The following is a 21,638-nucleotide window of genomic DNA, read 5'->3' on the forward strand; positions in this document are numbered from 1 at the left end:
TTCGTGATTCATAGTGTGAGTCCTATTCTCCTGTGATCCCTAGTGAGTCCTATTCCTGCGTGATTCCTAGTCTGACTCCTATTCTCCTCTGATCCCTAAGAGTCCTATTCCTGCGTGATCCCTATTCCTGCATGATTCCTAGTCTGAGTCCTCTTATCCTGTGATCCCTAGTGAGTCCTATTCCTGCGTGATTCCTAGTCTGAGTCCTATTCCTATGTGATCCCTATTCCTGCGTGATCCCTATCCTGTGTGATTCATGGTGTGAGTCCTATTCCTGTGAGATCCCTAGTCTGAGTCGTATTCCTGCGTGATTCATAGTCTGAGTCCTATTCCTGTGTGATCCCTATTCCTGCGTGATTCCTAGTCTGATCCCTATTCCTGCGTGATTCCTAGTCTGATCCCTATTCCTGCGTGATCGCTAGTGTGAGTCCTATTCTCCTGTGATTCATAGTCTATCCTACTCTTGTGTGATTTGTAGATGTAGCTTTAGAGTTTGATAGCTTTTTGTTGATTAATTCTGTGAATTAATCATTTATGTTTCTTTTTACTGAGGATGACTTTTCTTTATTTCAAAATTTATTTAAAAAATGTAATAAAAAATTGTGAACTTGAAAAAGTAAGTCTCCACCAACAATAAGATATATTTTCTCTCCCCAAAATGCATATTATCTGAATCTTCCAAGCAAGGTTGATTGGTTGGTTCACTTTATAACATGACTCTGGTAAATCTACAGACTCTATCTGTATGCAGATACACAAGCACACCCTCAATTGGTTCACTTTATAACATGACTCTGGTGTATCTACAGACTCTATCTGTATGCAGATACACAAGCACACCCTCCATTGGTTCACTTTATAACATGACTCTGGTGTATCTACAGACTCTATCTGTATGCAGATATACAAGCACACCCTCCATTGGTTCATTTTACTTGGCTGAAAATCATCAATTCTGAGACTTGTCTCCCCATCCCCAAACAACCAGTGAGGCAGACTCCCTTCATTCAACCAACAAGGACACTCTCTCCATCTATCCAAAGACACACACTCCACCAACTGACCAGCAAGACACACTCCCTCCATCTCATTAAAGAGGCACACTCCCTCAACTGACCAGCAAGGACATTCCCACAACCTGTCTAAAGTCATGCACTCCTCCAACTGACCAGCAAGGCACACTCTCTCCATCTATCCAAAGACACACACTACTCCAACTGACCAGCAAGGATACTCCCACCATCTGTCTAAAGTCATGCACTCCACCAACTGAACAGCAAGGCACACTCCCTCAACTGACTCGCAAGGACACTCCCACCACCTGTCTAAAGTCATGCACTCCTCCAACTGACCAGCAAGGCACAATCTCTCCATTTCATCAAAGAGGCACAATCCCTCAACTGACCCCTAAGGACACTCCCAGCACCTGTCTAAAGTCATGCACTCCCTCAACTGACCAGCAAGGTACATTCTCTCCATCTCAGCAAAGAGGCACACTCCCTCAACTGACCAGCAAGGCATTCTTTGTCAACTTACCAAAGAGACACATTCATTCTTTCTATCCAACCAAAGTGGCACACTCCTTCCCATCTAAACAAAGAGGCATATTCCTTCTATCTGACCAGAAAGGCACACTTCCTCCATCTTAATAACATGACTGCAGTATATCTAACTGACCATAGTGCTTTGCTCTTGCCATCTGTTCAAAGAGATATACTCCCCCAACTGAAACCCAAGGCATGTTTTTTCAACCAACAAAGACATGTGCCCTTCATCTGACCAAATAATACAGATCTCCAACCAACTAGAGTGGTACATTCCTTTCAAATGATTTGTGAGGCACAATCCCTCAGCTGAGCTGGAAACATGGTTTCTCAACCAACCAAAGAGGCATATTCCCTCCATCCAAATGAAGAGGTACACTTTTAATTCCATCCAACCAAAGATGCAAACTCCCTCCATCTGACCAAAGAGTCACTCTCTCTCAATCTAACCATCAAGGTATATTCCCTCCAACTGACCAAAGGTGCACACTCCCCCAACTGAGCAGCAAGGCAAGCTTTCTCAAGCAAAGAGGCAAATTCACTCCATCCGACTAAAAAGGTACACTCCTTCCATTTTTATAAAGTGTCTACAGTATATTCAACTGACCATAATGGCATGTTCCCTCCATCTGACCAAAGAGGCACACATCCAACCGGCAGATCATACTCCCTCCATCCAACCAAAGAGGCACACTTGTCCAACTGACCGGTGAGGCATGCTCCCTCAACCAAGCAGCTACTATTCGCCTGGAGCTAGGTAAGAAATGTTTCTGCAGCCCACCATCCAGCTGTTATCTGTCAGGTAAATGGTGAGGTGAGCACCCCTGAGCTGTCTTCTCTGCTTTGTGCAATTTAGCTGCACTGGAAAGGCAGACATAAGACTCTAAAATCCCTTGGCAATCCCTCCAAACAGTCAGCTCCCATTCACATAGCTCCAGGCTGTTCCAGTATGATAATTCTAGTCTCTTCCATAGCATATGAGATATATGATCCTATTATTTTCCTGGGACATCAGCCTCAGTAATGCCAAACCTCACAATGTTTCAGGATAATTTCTGAATGGTGCAGTCTGTTCTAGATGATTTGAAGTTACAAGGCCCAGAAGAACTTCCAGCTGCCAGTTCTTGAGCTATGTGAGACAGAAGCTTCCAGTAAAAGTGCAGGCAATCCAGGTCTATAGTTTGTCACCTGTTTGTTTAACCTATAATTTACATACTTTGTCAATTTTCCAATCTAGTTATAAAAGAAAAATAGATCTGTAATTCAGTGCTTGTCATGCTTCGTAAAAATGATCCCATTATGCGTCATAATGACAGGGAACTCTCATCTACCCATTTTAGTATCAGCACAGGCGTCAAGCCACATGTTCTGCTGTGCAAGATCATTTCCTTCCAATACAGATTAACTCTATGTATGGGCAAAGGTATTTATTATCAAAACGTATGCACTCTCCAGATCACGTGTTGTCTCTTGCCATCAGTTCAGGGGTGAGAGACTGGGTTGGAGATGTCAACTGGGGCTGAAGAGTGGAATTGTGCTGTAAATCTAGGCTTAACCCACTTGGAATATCCTGCAGCTGTTTCTTATACTGTACAAAGGTGCAGATTTTCAGTGCAATAGCCAAAATGTTTTTGCCCATGAAGATACCTGAGGAATGGGAATCTTGGAAGAAAAGCATGTTGCAGGCCCTGATGAAGATGGTAGCCATGTTGATGGTGAGCATGCTCAGCATTGGGTATAACATCATCTTATGTGGCACGATGTTAATCCCTTGCATGCTGATCTCACTTAGTGACACACATGGCAAGATCAATAGCAAAATGTAGCAGTAAAAAAACAGCAAGCCCTCAGTCCAGGGGGGCAGCCCCTTCTTCTGAGGCTCCCATAGATTGGCTTGAACATCTAAAACATCCAGCATATCAATGATGACCCAAAACATACGGTTTCTTAGGTCCTCTTTTTTTTTGAAGGTTGTCACATAGTCCATGTGCTCAACAGCAGCTAGAATGAGATACAGAGCTGGAATGCAGATGGAGAGCAGAAGGGTAAGGGCCTTGCGAGCAGTGATGTCCAGACTTTTCCTGTCTGCCTTATAGTTCTGATAGATAAAGTAGACCTTGATCTCCAGTACAAAGACATAGAGGAACCACAGAATCATGGCGTAACCTCTCTTGGCACTTCTCACTTCAGCCCCTACCCAGATAGCCATGTACCTGAGGACTATCAGGAACGAAATGTCACCCACACAGACCATGATGCAGATTCCAAGTTTCCGGGAGCCCTGATTCTGCTCCACGAGGTAGGCATCCATCAGCACCATACTGCTGACGATGATGAAGGTGAACATGCAAATGTGGGGTTTGTTTACGGGCAAGGGAGGACCCATTCTGAAATAAAGAGAAGCAAGATTAGTGAGAAAGTTTGTTTGTGATTTAAGCAGCCATCCAACTCACATTAAATGCCCCACCATGCTTCTAATATCCTTTATATTGAAAACCACTAAACCCTGCACTTCACTGCAAATGTCCCACTAGGTTCCTAATTGATCTAACACAGAAGCATAGAGTCAATGGTAGACAACGACCTACAGAGTGCTGAAGACCTAAATGGTAACAAAATTCAAGAAGCCTGGGATAAGCACAGAGGAGCCCTCATTACAAAGAATTAAAGGAAAAAACAGATCAGCTGGGGTCTATGCAACAGCTCCAGGATTGAAAGCATGCATATTAGATGGATTTATGGCCATATTTGCCATCTTGCTTTAAGGGGCCAATATTCAAATGGTTTGTCTGGCTAAATGCTGAACAAACTGTGGCCTTTCAAAACTCCTGAGCTCAGATCATCTCCAAGTTATCTGGCTAAGTAGTTAACGAGGTAAAACTGTCTGCATAATTTGGGGGTGGTTTGGGGGCGCTCCAAGGTGGAATTCTTAGCCAGATAATTTATCCCGCTAACTCAGATATTTCACATTATCCAGGTAATTTATCCCACTAACTCAGATATTTCACATTATCCAGATAATTTATCCCGCTAACTCAGATATTTCACATTATCCAGGTAATTTATCCCGCTAACTCAGATATTTGACATTACCAGGGTAATTTATTCCGCTAACTCAGATGTTTGACATTATCCGGGTAATTTATCCTGGTAACTTTAGAATGGCATCAGAGCAGTTCTATAACCAAATAACTTTGGCTAGATCAGTGATGGCAAACTCCAGTCCTTGAGTGCCACAAACAGGCCAGGTTTTCAGATATCCACAATGAATTTGCAGGAGAAAGATTTGCATGTACTGCCTCCATTGTATGCAAATCTATCTCCTACATATTCATTGTGGATATCCTGAAAACCTGGCCTATTTGTAGCACTTGAGAACTTGAGTTCGCCATTACTGGGCTAGATTGAAAATACAACTGGCTAAGCACCAAGAAAAAAAAAAGTTCTAGAAGAGCAGGCCCAATCCTCTGCTTCCTTTCAGCACCCAAAAGCACAAAAATTATAATAAGCATAGTGCCTGATCCTCCCCCTCCCACCCATAAAAAGAATAAAAATATGTTGCGAGCCACTGAGGTTGAAGCAGCTTCATCAACCCTCTCTCCAATTTTCAAAAAAACACACAGGCTCTGGGTTCCCACCAAACCCGCCCTCCTCATCTTCTTGAAACACCTACCCCTAACTCTCCCACTCCAACAAGCTCTTTCCTAAACTCCCAACAGCACAGGCAGGCTGGTAAATTGGTACTGCTCCCAGCAGCATCCTGCTTTGTTTTGACAGCAAATCTTCTTCTCTCAAAAGCCATGCCGCTAGACAGAAGCGATCCGCCTGATCGAAAAACACTGGACCCTGGCACAAAAGGTTTGGAAGGTGTCCAAGGAGAAGAGGACCGTCCACCACTAGGTTGACTAGGTCCGCATACCATTGTCTCCGGGGCCACTCCAGCGCAATGAGAATAATTGTACTTGTGTGAACCTCTATCCTCCTGATTACCTTGCCCACCAGAGGCCAAGGAGGAAACATGTAGAGCAGGACGTCTCTGGGCCATGGGAGTACTAGGGCGTCTACTCCTTCTGCTCCATGTTCTCATCTGAGACTGAAGAAGCACGGGACCTTCGCATTTTTCTGGGTCGCCATCAAGTCCAGATGTGGGACACTCCAACGGCAAGAGAGTAGCGACATTGCCTCTTTGGACAGCTCCCATTCTCTGGGGTCTAGATGCTGACGACGTAGGAAATCTGCCTGCACATTGTCTACTCCGGCTATGTGGGAGGCCTGCAACCAAGCCAGATGGCGCTCCGCCCAGACCATCAACTTGTCCCCCTCTGAGGCTACCTGCCGACTCTTCATGTCCCCTTACGATTGATGTAGGCCACTATCGTCGCATTGTCGGACAGTACTCGCACTGCTCGATTGCGGACCAGGGGGAGGACCTCCTTAATGCTAATCGCACCACTTTCATTTCTAGGCAATTGATGGACCAACTCGCTTGCTCTCGTGACCAATGGCCCTGAGCTGACTGAGATTTACACACTGCCCCCCAACTGGAGAGGCTGGCATCCATGGTTATGATTACCCACTGAGACACTTCGAGATTCACTTCTTGCTGTAGGTGATCGAGGACCAGCCACCAGAGCAGGCTGGATCTGGCAAACTCGGGGAGTGGCAAAGGGATATGGAACTCCTCTGAAATCAGCTTCCAGCAGGAAAGCAAAGCTCTTTGTAAAGGCCGCATATGAGCAAAAGCCCAAGGTACCAAATCCAGAGTTGATGCCTTAGAACCAAGAACCTGCAGATAATCCCAGACCTTGGGAACGCGTAGGAACAAGAGATGTTGAACTTGAGCCATAAGCTTAAGAGCAGGCTCGTCCCTAAAAAAAACTTTGCCGGCCTGAGTATCAAAGCATACTCCAAACATTCCAGGACCTGGGAAGGTACCAGATTGCTCTCGGCATAGTTGACCACCCAGCCGAGGGAACGTAGAAGATTCAGCACTTTTTGAATTAAGAACATAAGAAATTGCCATGCTGGGTCGACCAAGGGTCCATCAAGCCCAGCATCCTGTTTCCAACAGAGGCCAAAAGCAGGCCACAAGAACCTGGCAATTACCCAATTACCAGGCAGCAGTGTTCCTCCGACTTCGCCCCAATGAGCCAGTCATCCAGATAGGGGTGGACCAGGACCCCCTCCTGATGAAGTGCCGCTGCCACCATGACAAGGACCTTGGTGAAGGTACGGGGAATGGTAGCCAAACCAAATGGAAGGGCTCAAAACTGGTAATGGTTCCCGAGGATCATGAACCGCAGGAACATTTGATGATCCCTGCATATCGCAATATGAAGATACGCCTCCAATAAATCCAGGGAAGCCAGAAATTCTCCCCTGCGCACCACCACGATGACAGACCGCAGAGTCTCCATGCGAAAATGCGGAACCTTGAGGGCTTTGACGACATTCTGCAGGACTAGAATTGGATGGAACGAACCTTCCTTTTTGGGAACCATTAAACAGATGGAGTAGTTGTCTGTTCCGCACTCCTCAAGGGGAACAAGAAGGATGGCGCCAAGATTCTCTGACGTACTATTTGCCTCTTCTTTGGGGAACCGCAGGGGGAAACCATGAAGTGATTTCGCAGAGGATGAGCAAACTCTAAAGCGTAATCATGTTCGATGACTCTTAGAACCCACCGATCCAACGAGATTTTGACCCATTCCTCGTAAAACAGGGAGAGTCGACCCTCTATCAATGGAACCGAGGAGTGGGCCGGAGCTATCTCATTGTGTGGACTTGGGGCCCGAAGCTCCCTGAGAGACCCATCTCGGGCAGATCTGTGGCTGCGAAAGGAGTGAGCCCACGACTGCAACCTTGCCGAAGGTTGTCTCTGTCCAACTGATGAGGGTCTAGTTTGATGCAGACAGTGCTAATCCCTAAAACAAGCGCGAGAAGGAAGGAAATTCCTGGACCCCCTGGGTCAGTCCTCTGTTAGCTTATGTAGCTTGTTTTCCCCCAAGGACTTGATTAGTTGTTCCAGATCTTCCTTGAATAAAAACTTTCCCTTAAAGGGGAGCGACCCCAACTGGGACTTTGAAGAAGAGTCTGCTGACCAGTTGCGGAGCCAGAGCAATCTCCTGGCCGAAACTGCTGATACCATGGTCCGGGAAGAGACCCGGAGAAGGTCATATAAGGCATCAGCGCTGTACGCCACTGCAGTCTCCAAACTCTCCACCCTTTCCGCTTCTGGGGGAGAAAGATCCCTGGCACTGAGGAGTTGCTGAACCCACCTCAGGCTCACACATTGCATAAGGCTGCTACACACAGCTGCCCTGACCTCAAGAGCTGACACTTCAAAAATCCTCTTAAGATGGACCTCGAGTTTCCAGTCTTGCAGATCCTTAAGAACCACTGCACCTACAACAGAGATGATAGTCCTTTTGGTGACTGCGGAAACCAAAGCATCCACCTTCAAAACTTTAAGAAGATCCAGGGAATCCTCAGGCAACGGATGGAGTTTGTCCATTGCCCGCCCCACTTTTGGGCCTGCCTCCGGCGTATCCCACTCTAGCATCATCAACTGCAGCAGCATGGGATGAAAGGGAAAAATATGAGCCAGATCACGCAAGCCTGCCAGGACAGGATCCACCGTGGAGTTATTCGGAACCTCCTGAATAGGGGGCTAATTCCCAGCTCGGCTAGGACATGTGATATCAGCGGGTCAAGCTCATCCCTCTGAAACAGGCGACGCACCCGCGGATCATCCCCTTCGACTAGTAGGCTATGGTGAGGATCGAGGTCCTGGTAAGGGACCTGATCTTGGTCCGGTGGATCCGGAGCTCCTTGACCTTGCAGCGTACGAATCCTAATAACTTCCTGCGACTCCGCCGACCTAAGAATCTTTGGAAGAGGGGGCTCTGTCATCTGAACACATGCTCGGGGGGAGGAGGGGCCTCACCCTGCTGAGCGACACTAGCCAAATAGACTTTGTGCATTAAAAGCACAAAGTCAGTAGAAAAAGGGGTATTTAGGTGGTAAAAACCCCAGGGGAGGGGTCATCAGTTCCTCCTGCAGGTCCTGCAAAGAGTCCAAGGGACCCTCAGGATGAGATCGGGAGGAAAAAGTGGAGAGGAAGAATCCCCTCCCCCTGCTGCCTGTGTTGCCGCCGACAAGACTGCATCCAAAATGGCCGCCATTCCCGAGCTGAGCAGGAACGGGGCCGACCGACTGACAGAGCGACTTACAGAGGCACCGGGCTGCACGGCCAAAGCACAGGATCTAGACCCCGACCTCCCCACTGCCATAAAGGGACCCTCCCCGCCTGGGAGGCACCTCGAACAAACGTTATTGCAGGAAAGCCGAGAGGCCGGCTCCCCGCAGGCAGCAGATCATGTCACACGCGGATGAGAGGGGGGAGCAGCGCCGGCAAGAAAAGAAAAGTTTAAAAACTGCCTTGGATGCCCGGGAGGAAGAGAGCGGGAAATAAAACACTAAACCGTGGCAAAAATCATCCGCTCACAGCCTTTCAAACATTTTTTTTTTAAGCCTCTGCAGAGGAATGTCGCGTCACTAAGGCTAAGGCCGAGGGGGAGAGACCGGACCACCAGTACTCACCCAGTCAGGCTGACATCTCCCGGGGTATGCGAGCTACTGGGCCCCCAACCCTTAGCTCAACCTACAACCAGGGGGGGGGGATGGTCTTCCTAGGAACTAGCGACCCTCTGGGAGGAATGGCAAGGCAGGATCCCCTCTTCTGTTTTGTTTTGTTTTTTTTGAAAGACCTTGCTAATTTATTTTTTTTTTAGACTTGCTTGATCCAACAAATGGTAAATAAGGGAATTCCTAAATGACAGAAACCCTTAAAGATCAGAAAAAATTTTTTTTTCAGCTAAACTACTTCGCTAAATGTTTATGCCTAATGATATATTGTAACCAAACCTTTAACGGCACCTGTTAGAATGTACTACTGTACGCTTTTACCCTCATTAATTTATATGCCTACATGTAAACCGTTGCGATGGTATTTAACTTAGCAACGGTATAGAAAAGTTTTTAAATAAATAAATAAATAAATATAGGAGGACCCCAGGTTCTGCCACCTTCATCTGCTGGAGACAGAGAAATACTGAAGGGACGCAGGTGGCACAACATGTTAATAGAGGGTGCTCTTCAAGTTTTTCTCTGTCTCCATCTGCTGGAAACGAGGCATAACCCAGCAGTCTGGACTGATCCGAGTACGTACAGGGAACTGTTGGATTATGTGACAGCATCGCTGGTTGCGTACGCCATCGGTTGGATTATGCGACAGCATCACTGGTAGCATACGCCATCGGTTGGATTATGCGACAGCATCGCTGGTAGCGTACGCCATCGGTTGGATTATATGACAGCTCCAAATGGTACAAAATACAGCAGCCCGTTTACTAACAAACACCAGGAAAAGAGACCATATTTCCCCAATTCTAAAAGACCTTCATTGGTTACCAATTCACTTCAGAATCATCTACAAATCCATATCCTTGATATACAAAATCATCCATCAACACACCACAATTGACCTACAATTTCCTCTCCGCTTACACAACTCCACAAGACCTACCAGAGACGCATACAGAGGATCCCTCCATGTACCCACTACTAAAACCACTAGTCACATTACCTTAAGAGATCGAGCCCTCTCCACAGCTGGCCCACTGTTATGGAACTCCATCCCTCCCGATCTCAGACAGGAGCCTTGCCTCCTAACCTTTAGAAAAAGACTCAAGACTTGGCTGTTTATGCAAGCTTTCCCGGACTTAAATTAATGCACCTCGCCATCAACATATCCAACACAGCAGCTGTACCTCTTCTCCTTGTATATAATTTAGTCTCTGCTAAACTATCTTTATTTCCTCTGATCCCAGTTCAATAGTCCTTGTTAATTGTAACTACTTTCTTCGACACGTTATTTCTGTTTTTGATGTATTTATTGCACCCCTGTTTATTTGTAAACCAGTATGATGTGATCATTTCATGAATGCCGGTATATAAAACCCTTAAATAAATAAATAAATATGACAGCAATGGTGGTAGCGTACGCCATCGGTTGGATTATATGACAGCATCGCTGGCAGCGTACGCCATCGGTTGGATTATATGACAGCATCGCTGGTAGCGTACGCCATCAGTTGGATTATATGACAGCATCGCTGGCAGCGTACGCCATCGGTTGGATTATATGACAGAATCATTGGTAGCGTAAGCTGCCAGCATTGCTGTCAAAGAAATGTGGGACACTGTAGAAATTTTATTTTTGTGGGTTTTGGAGAGGTCCAGTGCTGGTAGGAGGATTTTGAGGTGTTGGAGTGGATTCTTGGGTACTGCGGTGATGGCCATTCCCACGGCGAGGAGCCCCGTGAGGGACCGTAGTACTAGGCTAGACTCGAGACACGCAAACACAGAGATTTGTCTTTTATTATACAGCTGGATGATACCACCAGAGGTGGCAGTAGTGAGGTGATCCAGAAGTAGCAGTCCAGGGACCCTCGGCACAGGAGCCCCGTCTCACAATGGTAGATGTTAACAGCACATGGTGGTATAGGGAGATCCGGTTGCAGGTTCCCAGTGCAGAGCTGTAGATGAGACAGACTGGTAAAGGTTAGGTTACTCACTAACAGGCCGATACAGTACAGTGCGTTTTCCCTTACCCCTTATTCAGTAAGGGGCGGAAAACGCGCGTCCAACCCGCCGAACCTAATAGCTCTATTAGGTATTCCCGCGCGATTCACTAAGTAAAATGTGCAGCCAAGCCGCGCATTTCGCTTTCAGAAATTAGCGCCTACCCAAAGGTAGGCGCTAATTTCTTCGGGCACTGGGAAAGTGCACAGAAAAGCAGTAAAAACTGCCTTTCTGTGCACCCTCCGACTTAATGTCATGGCGATATTAAGTCGGAGGTCCCGAAGGGTAAAAAAAGTAAAAAAAAAAAGAAAAAAAATTTGAAGTCGGCCAGTGGCTGTCAGCGGGTTCGAGAACCGACGCCGGCAAAATTGAGCGTCAGCTGTCAAACCCGCTGACAGCCGCCACTCTGGGCCAAAAGGAGGCGCTAGGGACGCGCTAGTATCCCTAGCTCCTCCTTTTGCCCGTTTCTACCGCACCACCTAATTTAAATACTGCATTGCGCGCCTGTTCGCCTGCTCTCCCGCGGACTTTACTGAATCGGTCTGTAAGTTGGAAGCTGTATAGAAGTAGATCCCAGCAGGCAGAAGTAGTTGAATTGCAGGCACCGAGACAGGGAGCGCAGGCCCTCGAGGAGCGAGTACCTGGTATCCCAGATAGGCACCCGAAAGAAAGCAAAGGGCCCCCGAGGAGCGGGTACCCAGGTTAGATGAAATACCCCGAAGGGCAGAGAGAGCTTCCAGCGGCAGCACGGAAGCGGCAGAGCAGCTCAGACCGGAGCCGAATCCAATCCTTGCTAACTCGAATTGTTAGGAAACGAAGGACAGGTAAATACCCGGATGTGATGACGTCGCTCGAGGGGGACGCCCCCGAGGTTCCCGCCATGACCTGGATGAAGACGTGGGTGGCGTGAGCGTGCGCACATCCCAGGAGACCCTCAGGAGAAACATGGCGGATAGCCTTGCCATTGCCGTTCCGGGGACGCCGGAGAGAGCGGCAAGCAGACGCGGCGGTAGGGAGAGCAGAGAGAAAGGTGAAAGGTGAGGCACAGAGGTCAAAGCCGACTGAGGCCGATGGACGCAGCAGCAGTAGGAGTTGTGGGTGGGGGTTTAAGAGGGGATCTGGGGCCCTTGTGTTTTATGGAAAAGCGGGAGGGGGGGTAGTGTCCTCCTGCTGCTGCTGTTGCCTGCCACTGCTTTCTATTCTCTTGGGAATTTGGGACGGGAAGAGGAGGAAATCAGGTTCAGTGCCCTTCATCATGTTTTTTATTTTGGGATGTGGGCGGGGGGGGAATGGTGCTCAGATTGATGAGCAAACGTATGTTTGTGCTTTCTTAGTATTTAACTGGCTAAGTTTTTGTTAGGTTTAAACGTTATCCGTGCATCTGTCCCTGGAGAACCTTAAGCCAAGTACATTGCATGGGAGACTTGTCCTGCTGAATATCAGTGGGAGTTTATGTGCCTAATTTAACCTAACCTCTGATGCACTTGCCAGCTTACAGGATAAGTGCTTCTGTGCTTGTCCCAATGCTTTCTGCAATGCAGGACCTGGTTTTGTCTGCTCCATGCAGCAATGCTTTCTAAGCTTACTCAGCCTCATATCCTGCGAGCAATGCTGGATGTCTGCAGCTGGAATAACCACAACGTTAAAGCTTGCGGGAGGGTGGGGAGGTGGCAGGGGATAGGAGGAGGAGGGAGAGGCATTTTAACATGAAAGATGTGGAGTGGGGAGCAGTCAGATCACTTGGATTATAATATTTTAATCTATTTAGTGAAGGGTTTGGGGGAGTAGGGATGAGGGTTGGGTGCTACAGCTTGGCTGGGAGAGATTTCTCATTTTTTACTTTTTGTTATAGTGCATTTTTACTTAACCAGCTATTGAATATCACCGGTGAAGGCTGACATTATCTGGCCACACAAAACCAGGTATTGCAAATTTAGCTGTTATTTTCCAGCTAATTAGGGTTCGTTGGGCTATCAAAAATCAGAGTTTTCCTGGTGCAGGCATCTTTTCCGTTTGCATCAAATCCATACATTTGTGCAGCTGAGGAGTCAATAGCATGGAAAAGGCATCTCAAAAAAGATATAATTGCGATGGAGAAGGTACAGAGAAGGGCTACCAAAATGATAAGGGGAATGGAACAGCTCCCCTATGAGGAAAGACTAAAGAGGTTAGGACTTTTCAGCTTGGAGAAGAGACGGCTGAGGGGGGATAAGATAGACGTCTACAAAATCAGGAAAGGACTTGAACAGGTTAATGTAAATCAGTTATTTACTTTCTCAGATAATAGAAGGACCAGGGGGCACTCCATGAAGTTAGCAAGTAGCACATTTAAAACAAATGAAAGAAAATTCTTTTTCACTTAAGCCCAGATTTTCAAAGAGCCGCATGTGTAAATACCGGGGTTTACGTGTGTGGCTGAGCCTTGCGTGTACCGCGCGCATTGTAAAACGGGCCTGGCCACGCGCAAAAACCCCGGTATGCGCACAAGTGCCGGGCAATGAAAAAGGGGTGGGATCTGGCCAGGGAGGGGTGGGGCAGGTCGGAGGCCAACCAGGATAGCAGCCATTAGCCGCTATCCTGGGGAAATTCACGCTGGCAGCCAGCCAGCCAGCACGTGGAAACTACTTCTGCTCCGGAGAAGCAGTAAGTAATGAAATAAAAAAATTTGGTGTAGGTAGATAGGGGTTAGAGGTCAGGGTGGAGAGGGGAAAGGGGAAAGGGAAGGAAGGTTAGGCAGGGGGGTAGGGAAGTTCCCCCCTGCGCGAGCCGCCCGCACATGCACGCGTGGGTTTTAAAATCCGGAACTCATGTGCGTGTGGCCATCAGATTTTATAAAACGTGCACATGCATGTTATAAAACTGGTGCGTCCATGTGCGCATGCACTCCTTTTAAAAATCAACCCCTTAGCGCATAGTTAAGCTCTGGAATTCATTGCCAGAGGATGTGGTTACAGCAGTTAGTGTAGCTGTGTTTAAAAAAGGATTGGATAAGTTCTTGGAGGAGAAGTCCATTACCTGCTATTAAGTTCACTTAGAGAATAGCCACTGCCATTAGCAATGGTTACATGGAATAGACTTAGTTTTTGGGTACTTGCCAGGTTCTTATGGCCTGGATTGGCCACTGTTGGAAACAGGATGATGGGCTTGATGGACCCTTGGTCTGACCCAGAATGGCATATCTTATGCTCTTATGTAAACCAATCTGAACTGCCACAGACTATTAGGTAGTTGGGTCTCACCTCCCAGGAGAAGGATCGCAGATTTTGTATAATTAATTTGGTAACAACAGCATCCCATATTCACACAGCAGTCACATTAGAGGAAAAGCAGAGCTATCCAGCTGAGTCAAGTAAATCAGAACATCGTTTGCGTATAAAGAGATGTGGTACACCTCTTCTATTTTCAACCCGCTAATCCTCTCGCTCTTCTGAACAGCTTGAGCAAGGGACTCAATTGCCATATTGAACAGGAGAGGGGGCAAAGGACAACCTAGCCGTGTCCCACCAGCTACCTGGGGAGGGGCAGTAAGTATACCATTAACCAGGATATATGCCGTGGCAGAGGTATAAAGGACATATATCCATTTATTAAATTCTTCTGGGAATCCAAACCTCTCTAGCACTTTGAAGAGGTTTGGCCATTGAATCCTATCAAAGGTCTTGTTGGCATCCAGAGCAAGAACAGCCCCAGTAATCCTTCATGCCCTGGTCATATGAAGAATGTTAGAGAGTCATTGACTACCTTCCTTTAATAAACCCAATCTGGCATCATACCCACCAAGCGCTGTTGCCGTACCTTAGCCAAAATTTTAACATCTAGTTGATCTACGATATAGGTTTAAAAAAGGTTTGGATAAGTTCCTAGAGAAGTCCATAAACTGCTATTAATCAATAAGGAATAGTAGCTTGGGATCTATTTAATGTTTGGGTACTTGCCAAGTACTACTGTTGGACACAGGATGCTGGGCTTGATGGACCCTTGGTTTGATCCAATATGGCATGACCTATGTTCTTCTAGGTCTAAAGGACCCAATCTCCATCTTACCAACTTTCTTTTTAATGAGTATTGTAACGTGCGCATTCTTTAATTTTTTTTATTGCATGTGGAGAATCCCTAAGGTAACTGAAAATATCCTTAGGTCTAGACAGGAACAAAACGCTACACTTCTTGAAGAAATCAATATAGTTGCCAACAAATCCAGGGCTTTTACCAACTGACAATCTACTGCCATCACCCCCTGGATCTCCAGTTCAGTGATGGTGGCTTTCAAGCATTCTGCCATCTCCATTGTCAGGGAAGGAAAATTCTCTCTGTGCAGGAAGGAATCTATGTCTTCTCATTATTGTGTGGAGATCTACTGTAAAGATTTTCATAAAAGGTCCATACCACCTCCCCCATACCTGCACTATCTTACATGAGCACCCAGCTGGAGACCGGACCCTGAATCTATGAGCGCAAGGTTCTCTCTTCTGCACTGCTCTGGCCAAGAGGGCGCCTGGCTTGTTTCCGTGCTCGTAAGTAATGTCTTTCTTTATTACATCTATTTTCCCAGTTCGGAGGGCTCTAAGATCTTTTTTCAGATTTGACAATTGCAAGTAAATTTTGACCAACCTCATCTGCCTGTGTTCCCTTTATAGCTCCTGGTTTTCTTTTTCACGCCTTCTCTGTTCAGCCAAATTAATTAATTTTAAATGACGAGTATAGCTTATTATTTTTCCCCGCATTACAGCTTTGAGTGTTCTCCACTTCAAGGTGGGATCATAAACACCTGGACTATGATAAAAGTCAAAATCCACAATGACCATTCTCACCAAGTCCAGGAAGTCTCTCTTCCCCAAAAGGGCATAATCTGGCCAATCTACCATGGTCCATCCAATTTAAAGTGGGTGGTGATCAGAAAATCACATTGAAGTATTTGATTTGGGGGGGAGGAGGAACAGCCTGTTGGTTAGAGCAGGGGGCTACAAACCAGGAGACCAGGGTTCAAGTCCCACTGACACTCCTTGTGACCTTGGGCAAGTCACTTTACCCTCCATTGCCTCAGGTACAAAACTTAGATTATAAGCCCTCTGGGGATAGAAAAATACCTCTGGTACCTGAATGTAAACCAATATCTCAGATCCAATGTCGGTATATAAAATAAATAAATCAATGAGTCAATCAGAATACATAATGTAACAGATCCCTTTAAGGCCTGGGTGAATCTTTAGTTCAGTTAGTAAGAGTGCAGGTTAGTATAAGGGGGAAGTTACCATTCAAATGCAGCCCCCTCCCTTTGAGGGGTCTTGAGTGGCCATCACCCCTGAGAGTCTATATAGCAGCTCCCTACAGAGAGCTCAGGAGTGGACATGGCCATGGGGCCGGATGAGGTACATCCCAGGATACTGAGGGAGCTGATAGATGTGCTGGCGGGTCCACTGAAAGACCTGCTCAATAGATCCCTGGAAATGAGAGTGGTGTGGGAGCAGAGAGGAGGCTGGAAACTACAGGCCTGTTAGCCTCACCTCGATGGTGGGACAATTAATGGAGACTCTGCTAAAGGAAAGGATAATGAACTATCTACAATCTGGTGGGTTGCACGACCTGAGGTAGGATGGATTCACCAGGGGAAGTCCTGTTAGACAAATCTGATTGACTTTTTTGATTGGATGACTAGAGAATTGGATCAGGGAAAAGCACTCAATATGATTTGCTTGGATTTTAGGAAAGCTTTTGATACGGTCCTATATAGATTCAAGAACAAAATGAGAAGCTTGGGAATGGGTGCCAAGGTAGTAGCATGGAGTGCAAACTGGAGACATCATTTAATAGTAAATGGAACCTACTCGGAAGGTAAAGTTTGTCTATTTGCGGATCATACTAAGATCTGCAACAGAGTGGACATGTCTGAAGAGGTAGAGAAAATGAAAAGTTATTTAAGAAAGCTTGAAGATTGGTTGAGGATTTGGCAGCTGGGATTCAATGCCAAGAAGTGCAGAGTCATGCATCTGAGGTTCGATAATCCAAAAGAGCTGTATGTGATGGGCGGTGAAAGACTAATGCGCATGAACTGGGAGAGGGACCTTGCTGTAATAGTAACTATCTGGTGATCTAAAGACAGAGAAACAATGTGACAAGGTGATAGCTAAAGCCAGAAGAGTGCTGGGCTGCATCGAGAGAGGAATATCTAGATGGAATGGGACGATCCTTATGCACTAAAATGCAGACCTCCTACTCTGTGAGGTTTATGATGCTGCCCGTACCTGTACCACCCATACTCATTTCAACTTAGGTTCAGCACGAGAGAGATGTATTTCCTGTAACTGTGCTATATGTGCCTGAGATTTCCTTAGAAACTGCAACATCCTCTTCCTCTTAATTGGGTTGGAGACTCTGGATGCTCAATGAGACTATTCTAATCTGGGCCATATAGTAGTGGAAGAAAAATGAGATCAAATAACATTATTACACGCAAATATCGTATAATGAAGTCACATAAGTCTGCCATGTCTCCAACAGCCTGTCTGCAAATAGATGCAGCATTTAGTGTGCATTACTTGTTTCTGGAGTAACAAAAAATCCCCCCACCCATCTTGTAGAAACTGTCTGAACCTTAACTTTGTAACCCCCAGGTCACAAAATAAACCAGATCTGGTCAAACAACTTAACTTCTAGACTACCCTTATAGGTAATAAAACTAGGTAGCCAACTAAAACTTATTCTGGCACCTCTTCACAAAGAGATTGCCATCGGAATGTCTCTGAGCGGGATGCGGGTCTGGACCCAGAGACTCTCCCAGCATTGCATCAAGTATCCAAAGATATATATTCTCCAAACTTACATCCACCCAAACATTCCCCCTAAAACCCCTCCTCCAATCCAAATGTTATCTTCCCTTCCTATACCTCCCTCCCATACCCTCATCTGTCTTGACCCTGTCTCTCATACACCCCAACAAGGAAGAATAATAATGCAAAAAAGCATAAATCTGACTTATGAAGAGTAATAAAAACAATCCAAGGTGGCAGGTTAGTTTCTATGAGGTCAATATTCAAAGCTGTTTAGATGGATATCTCACAAGTTATCCATCTAAATGGTTAGTTACCCATCTAACTCCAAGTTATCCATCTAACTCATGTTATGCATCTAACTCCAAGTTATCTAGTTGACTCATTGTGTGGTGCACACATAGAGAAACAACATATATATAATATTGCATATGGCAATGCAAATACAGGAAAAAAAGCTTATCTGTGTTAGAAAATGTAGTATCTTTCTGCTTGTTCTCTGCAGTTACTGAGACAAGTACTGAAAAGAAAGTCTGTTAAAAGCTGTAAATTATTTCTGCCCACTCCCTGCTGATTTCCTGTTCTGATAACTCTGTGAAACCGCATGGCTAAGAAAGATATACTATACAATACAGGCACTGCGCTGCATTTAGATAGTTTTCTCATACTGTGAGCAAACAGGTAGGAGGGTAAAAACAAGTTTGTATAATCTTATAATTTATTTATTTATTTATTTATTTAAAGCTTTTTATATACCGGCATTCGTAGGACACATCATGTCGGTTTACAGGTAACTGAGAAAGGAAAATTACAATGAACGATGCATAAAAGGAAAGTTAGATAACACACGAAAGAACATTTTATAGAGGTCAACGAGAGTAGTAGAAACTTGGCTAAATAAAATATAAACTTATAATCAATAATAGTAAGGCATGTGAACTTATGTACAACTGAAAGGCGAACGCAGAGGGGGTGAGGAGGGGGGGGCGGGGAGGGAACTAAGGCGGAGGTGGGTGGGGAGGTGGAGCGGGGGGTAGAGGAAGAGGCAGGGAGAGCTAGGGTATTTTAAAAAGGGAGGGGGGGTGGGGCAGGGTGGGAGTGGGGAGGTTAGGCGGAGGTCACTGACTAGGTTTGAGAGGAGTTGGGGTAGGCCTGTTTAAACAGCCAGGTCTTGATTCCTTTTTTGAAATGGCTTAGGGATGGTTCTAATCGGAGCTCTGCGGGAAGGGAGTTCCAGAGAGTGGGGCCAGCGATTGGAGAAGGCTCTTTCTCTGGTGGTTGTGAGGTGAGCAATTTTGAGTGAGGGGGTGTGAAGGGTGCCTGCACGGAAGTTTCTGGTGGGGCGGTTGGTTTGACGGAAGTGTGGCATGTCTTCGATCCAGGGGGAGTTGTTTTTGTATAGCGTGTTATGAATGATGGTGAGTGTTTTGTATTGAGAGCGGAAAGTAATCGGGAGCCAGTGGAGATCTTGTAATACAGGAGTGATGTGATCAGTTTTTCTTGTGTTTATTAGGATTCTAGCCATCGCATTTTGTAGGATTTGAAGGGGTTTGATGGTGGAGGCTGGGAGGCCTATGAGGAGAGAGTTGCAGTAGTCGAGTCTTGATAGTATGGTAGTCTGCATAACAGTGCGGAAGTCATGTGTGTGGAGGAGAGGCTTCAGTTTTTTGAGGGTTTGGAGTTTATAGAAACCCCCTTTTAGAAGCGATTTGATGTGGGATTTGAAACTTAATTGATTGTCTAGGGAGACTCCTAGGTCTCTGACAGTGGGCGGGAGCGTGTGTGTTTGTGAGGCGTTTTGAGATATTTGGTGGATGGAATCGTTCGGTTGATTTGTTAGTATAAGGATTTCAGTTTTAGAGGCATTGAGTGCAAGGTGGAGATTGGAAAGGAGGGAATTGATAGATACAAGGCATGTTTCCCAGAAATGTAGGGTTTCTTTGAGGGATTTCTGAATGGGGATAAGTATTTGTACATCGTCTGCATATAAGAAGAATTTTAGTCCTAGTTTAGAGAGTAAGTGGCAGAGTGGGAGTAGATAAATATTGAAAAGTGTGGAAGATAGAGAAGAGCCCTGGGGTACACCTTGTGATACACCTTGTGATTGTAAACATTATTGGAAATAGAGTAAATACAAAATAATGATTGTACCGGAAAGAGTAAATTGGTAAAGCCAGGAAGTAAAACAGAAAGACAGGCGGGGAAGCAAAAAGCAGAGGCAGGAAAAGGAGTGCGTGTCATTGTGTCACCACTAATGAGAGAGTAAAACGCAGAAAACAGAAAATGTGAAGAACTTTTTGATGCAAATTAGGCAGTAATAAGGATAGGGAGACACATCCAGTAAGCATAAAAGACTGTGATGAGAACCAGGAAATGGGAAAGCCAGCAAGCTACCAATCAAACACAAGTTTGTGCATGAAGGCCCCCCTGTTTTCAATCATGATCCCCATCCTTGTGCAGTGACTGTTTCGCTTCCTGACTGGACAGTCTTTTCAGGGAAGTACACGGCCACTGCTTTGTACATGTATTTAGCTTTGATATGCTTTTTTCTACTTGTATTCTTTTGTAATCTGTGATTTTGTTAAGAGAAAAATATAATCACCCTCTCTATATCATTACCCTCTCTAGAATAGGAGAGGAAAAGGGGGGATGGTAGATGAATGTGTGATCGGTTCTTATAAGCTGCCACATTAGTAACTGGAATTGCTCACACTGGAACCCCTCAGTAGAGGTACAAAGTTGGTCAAAATCCAGGAGATCCTTGAACCCGTGCACATGACACATATAAGTTATCCATCTAACTCCAAGTTAGCCATTTAAATATTTAGTTTTGAATATTGACCTCCATATGTCTGAAGAGCTGTGCAACCAAGCAGCAACTTCTGGTTTTGAGCCCTGGGGCCACAGATGTCTGCACAGGTGACTTCTGGAAAGGCCTTCATTCCAACAAAGGTACTAACCTTGCAAATCAGCTCATCACCATCTGAGACGAAGCCCATCTGAAGAAGAATGAATGAAGGTACAACCTGACATCAAATAAATGAAAAATCATTAGTCCATGGTTTAATTCAGAATAACAGGACCATATATCAAATAAAGTAAATAAACAAGGCACCAGCCCACTTTTTTTTTTTTCAGTTTCCACTCCGTTTATAAAGCCAATCTTGATTATCCTGCCACAGTGTTAAAATATAATTTCTCTCATATTGCTCTATAGGAAAGAAAGACCCAAGAGAGTCAATTATATCCCATTTATTGAGACACCAGCTGTTAAGAAAATTGTTCTGGCCCTGTTTTGTTCAGGGTAAGATGCAGTGGCGTAGCTATGGGTGGGCCTGGGTGGGCAGTGGCCCACCCACTTTCCATTCAGGTCCACCAAAAACAAGGGAGAAAAAAATTAATAAGACCGCGGAGGAGTCTGTGCACACTGTGCCAGCGGGACCGAAGGAAAGAAAAGCGATGCTGCCAGCCACCACCGGAGACCAAGCTGGCGGGCTGAAGATGAACTGCTCACCTGGGGGCCTGTGTGTGTGTGTGTGTATTTGAAATCGGAAGGGTGTGTCTGTGTGTGGGTAGAGTGTATGTGAGAAAGGGAGGGCGCTTCTGTGTGTGTGTATGTGAGAGTGGAATGGTGCTTCTGTGTGTGAGATAGGGAAGGTGCTTCTGTGAGAGTGTAATGTAT

At 45.8% G+C, this 21,638-nt stretch overlaps 1 protein-coding gene across 1 annotated transcript; it reads right to left on the reverse strand.

The window, feature by feature from the left end:
• Positions 1–636: 636 nt before the first annotated feature.
• LOC115086653 (transmembrane protein 121-like) lies at positions 637–20,971 on the reverse strand. Its single transcript, XM_029592794.1, has 2 exons — positions 20,917–20,971; positions 637–3,931 (listed from the first exon to the last, which is right to left on the reverse strand). The coding sequence occupies exon 2, from the start codon at positions 3,928–3,930 to the stop codon at positions 3,001–3,003; it is 930 nt and encodes a 309-aa protein (XP_029448654.1). The 5' UTR covers position 3,931; positions 20,917–20,971; the 3' UTR covers positions 637–3,000.
• Positions 20,972–21,638: the final 667 nt, after the last annotated feature.

The sequence above is a fragment of the Rhinatrema bivittatum genome, chromosome 3, assembly GCF_901001135.1.
Source record: "Rhinatrema bivittatum chromosome 3, aRhiBiv1.1, whole genome shotgun sequence".
NCBI classification, from domain to species: Eukaryota; Metazoa; Chordata; class Amphibia; order Gymnophiona; family Rhinatrematidae; genus Rhinatrema; species Rhinatrema bivittatum.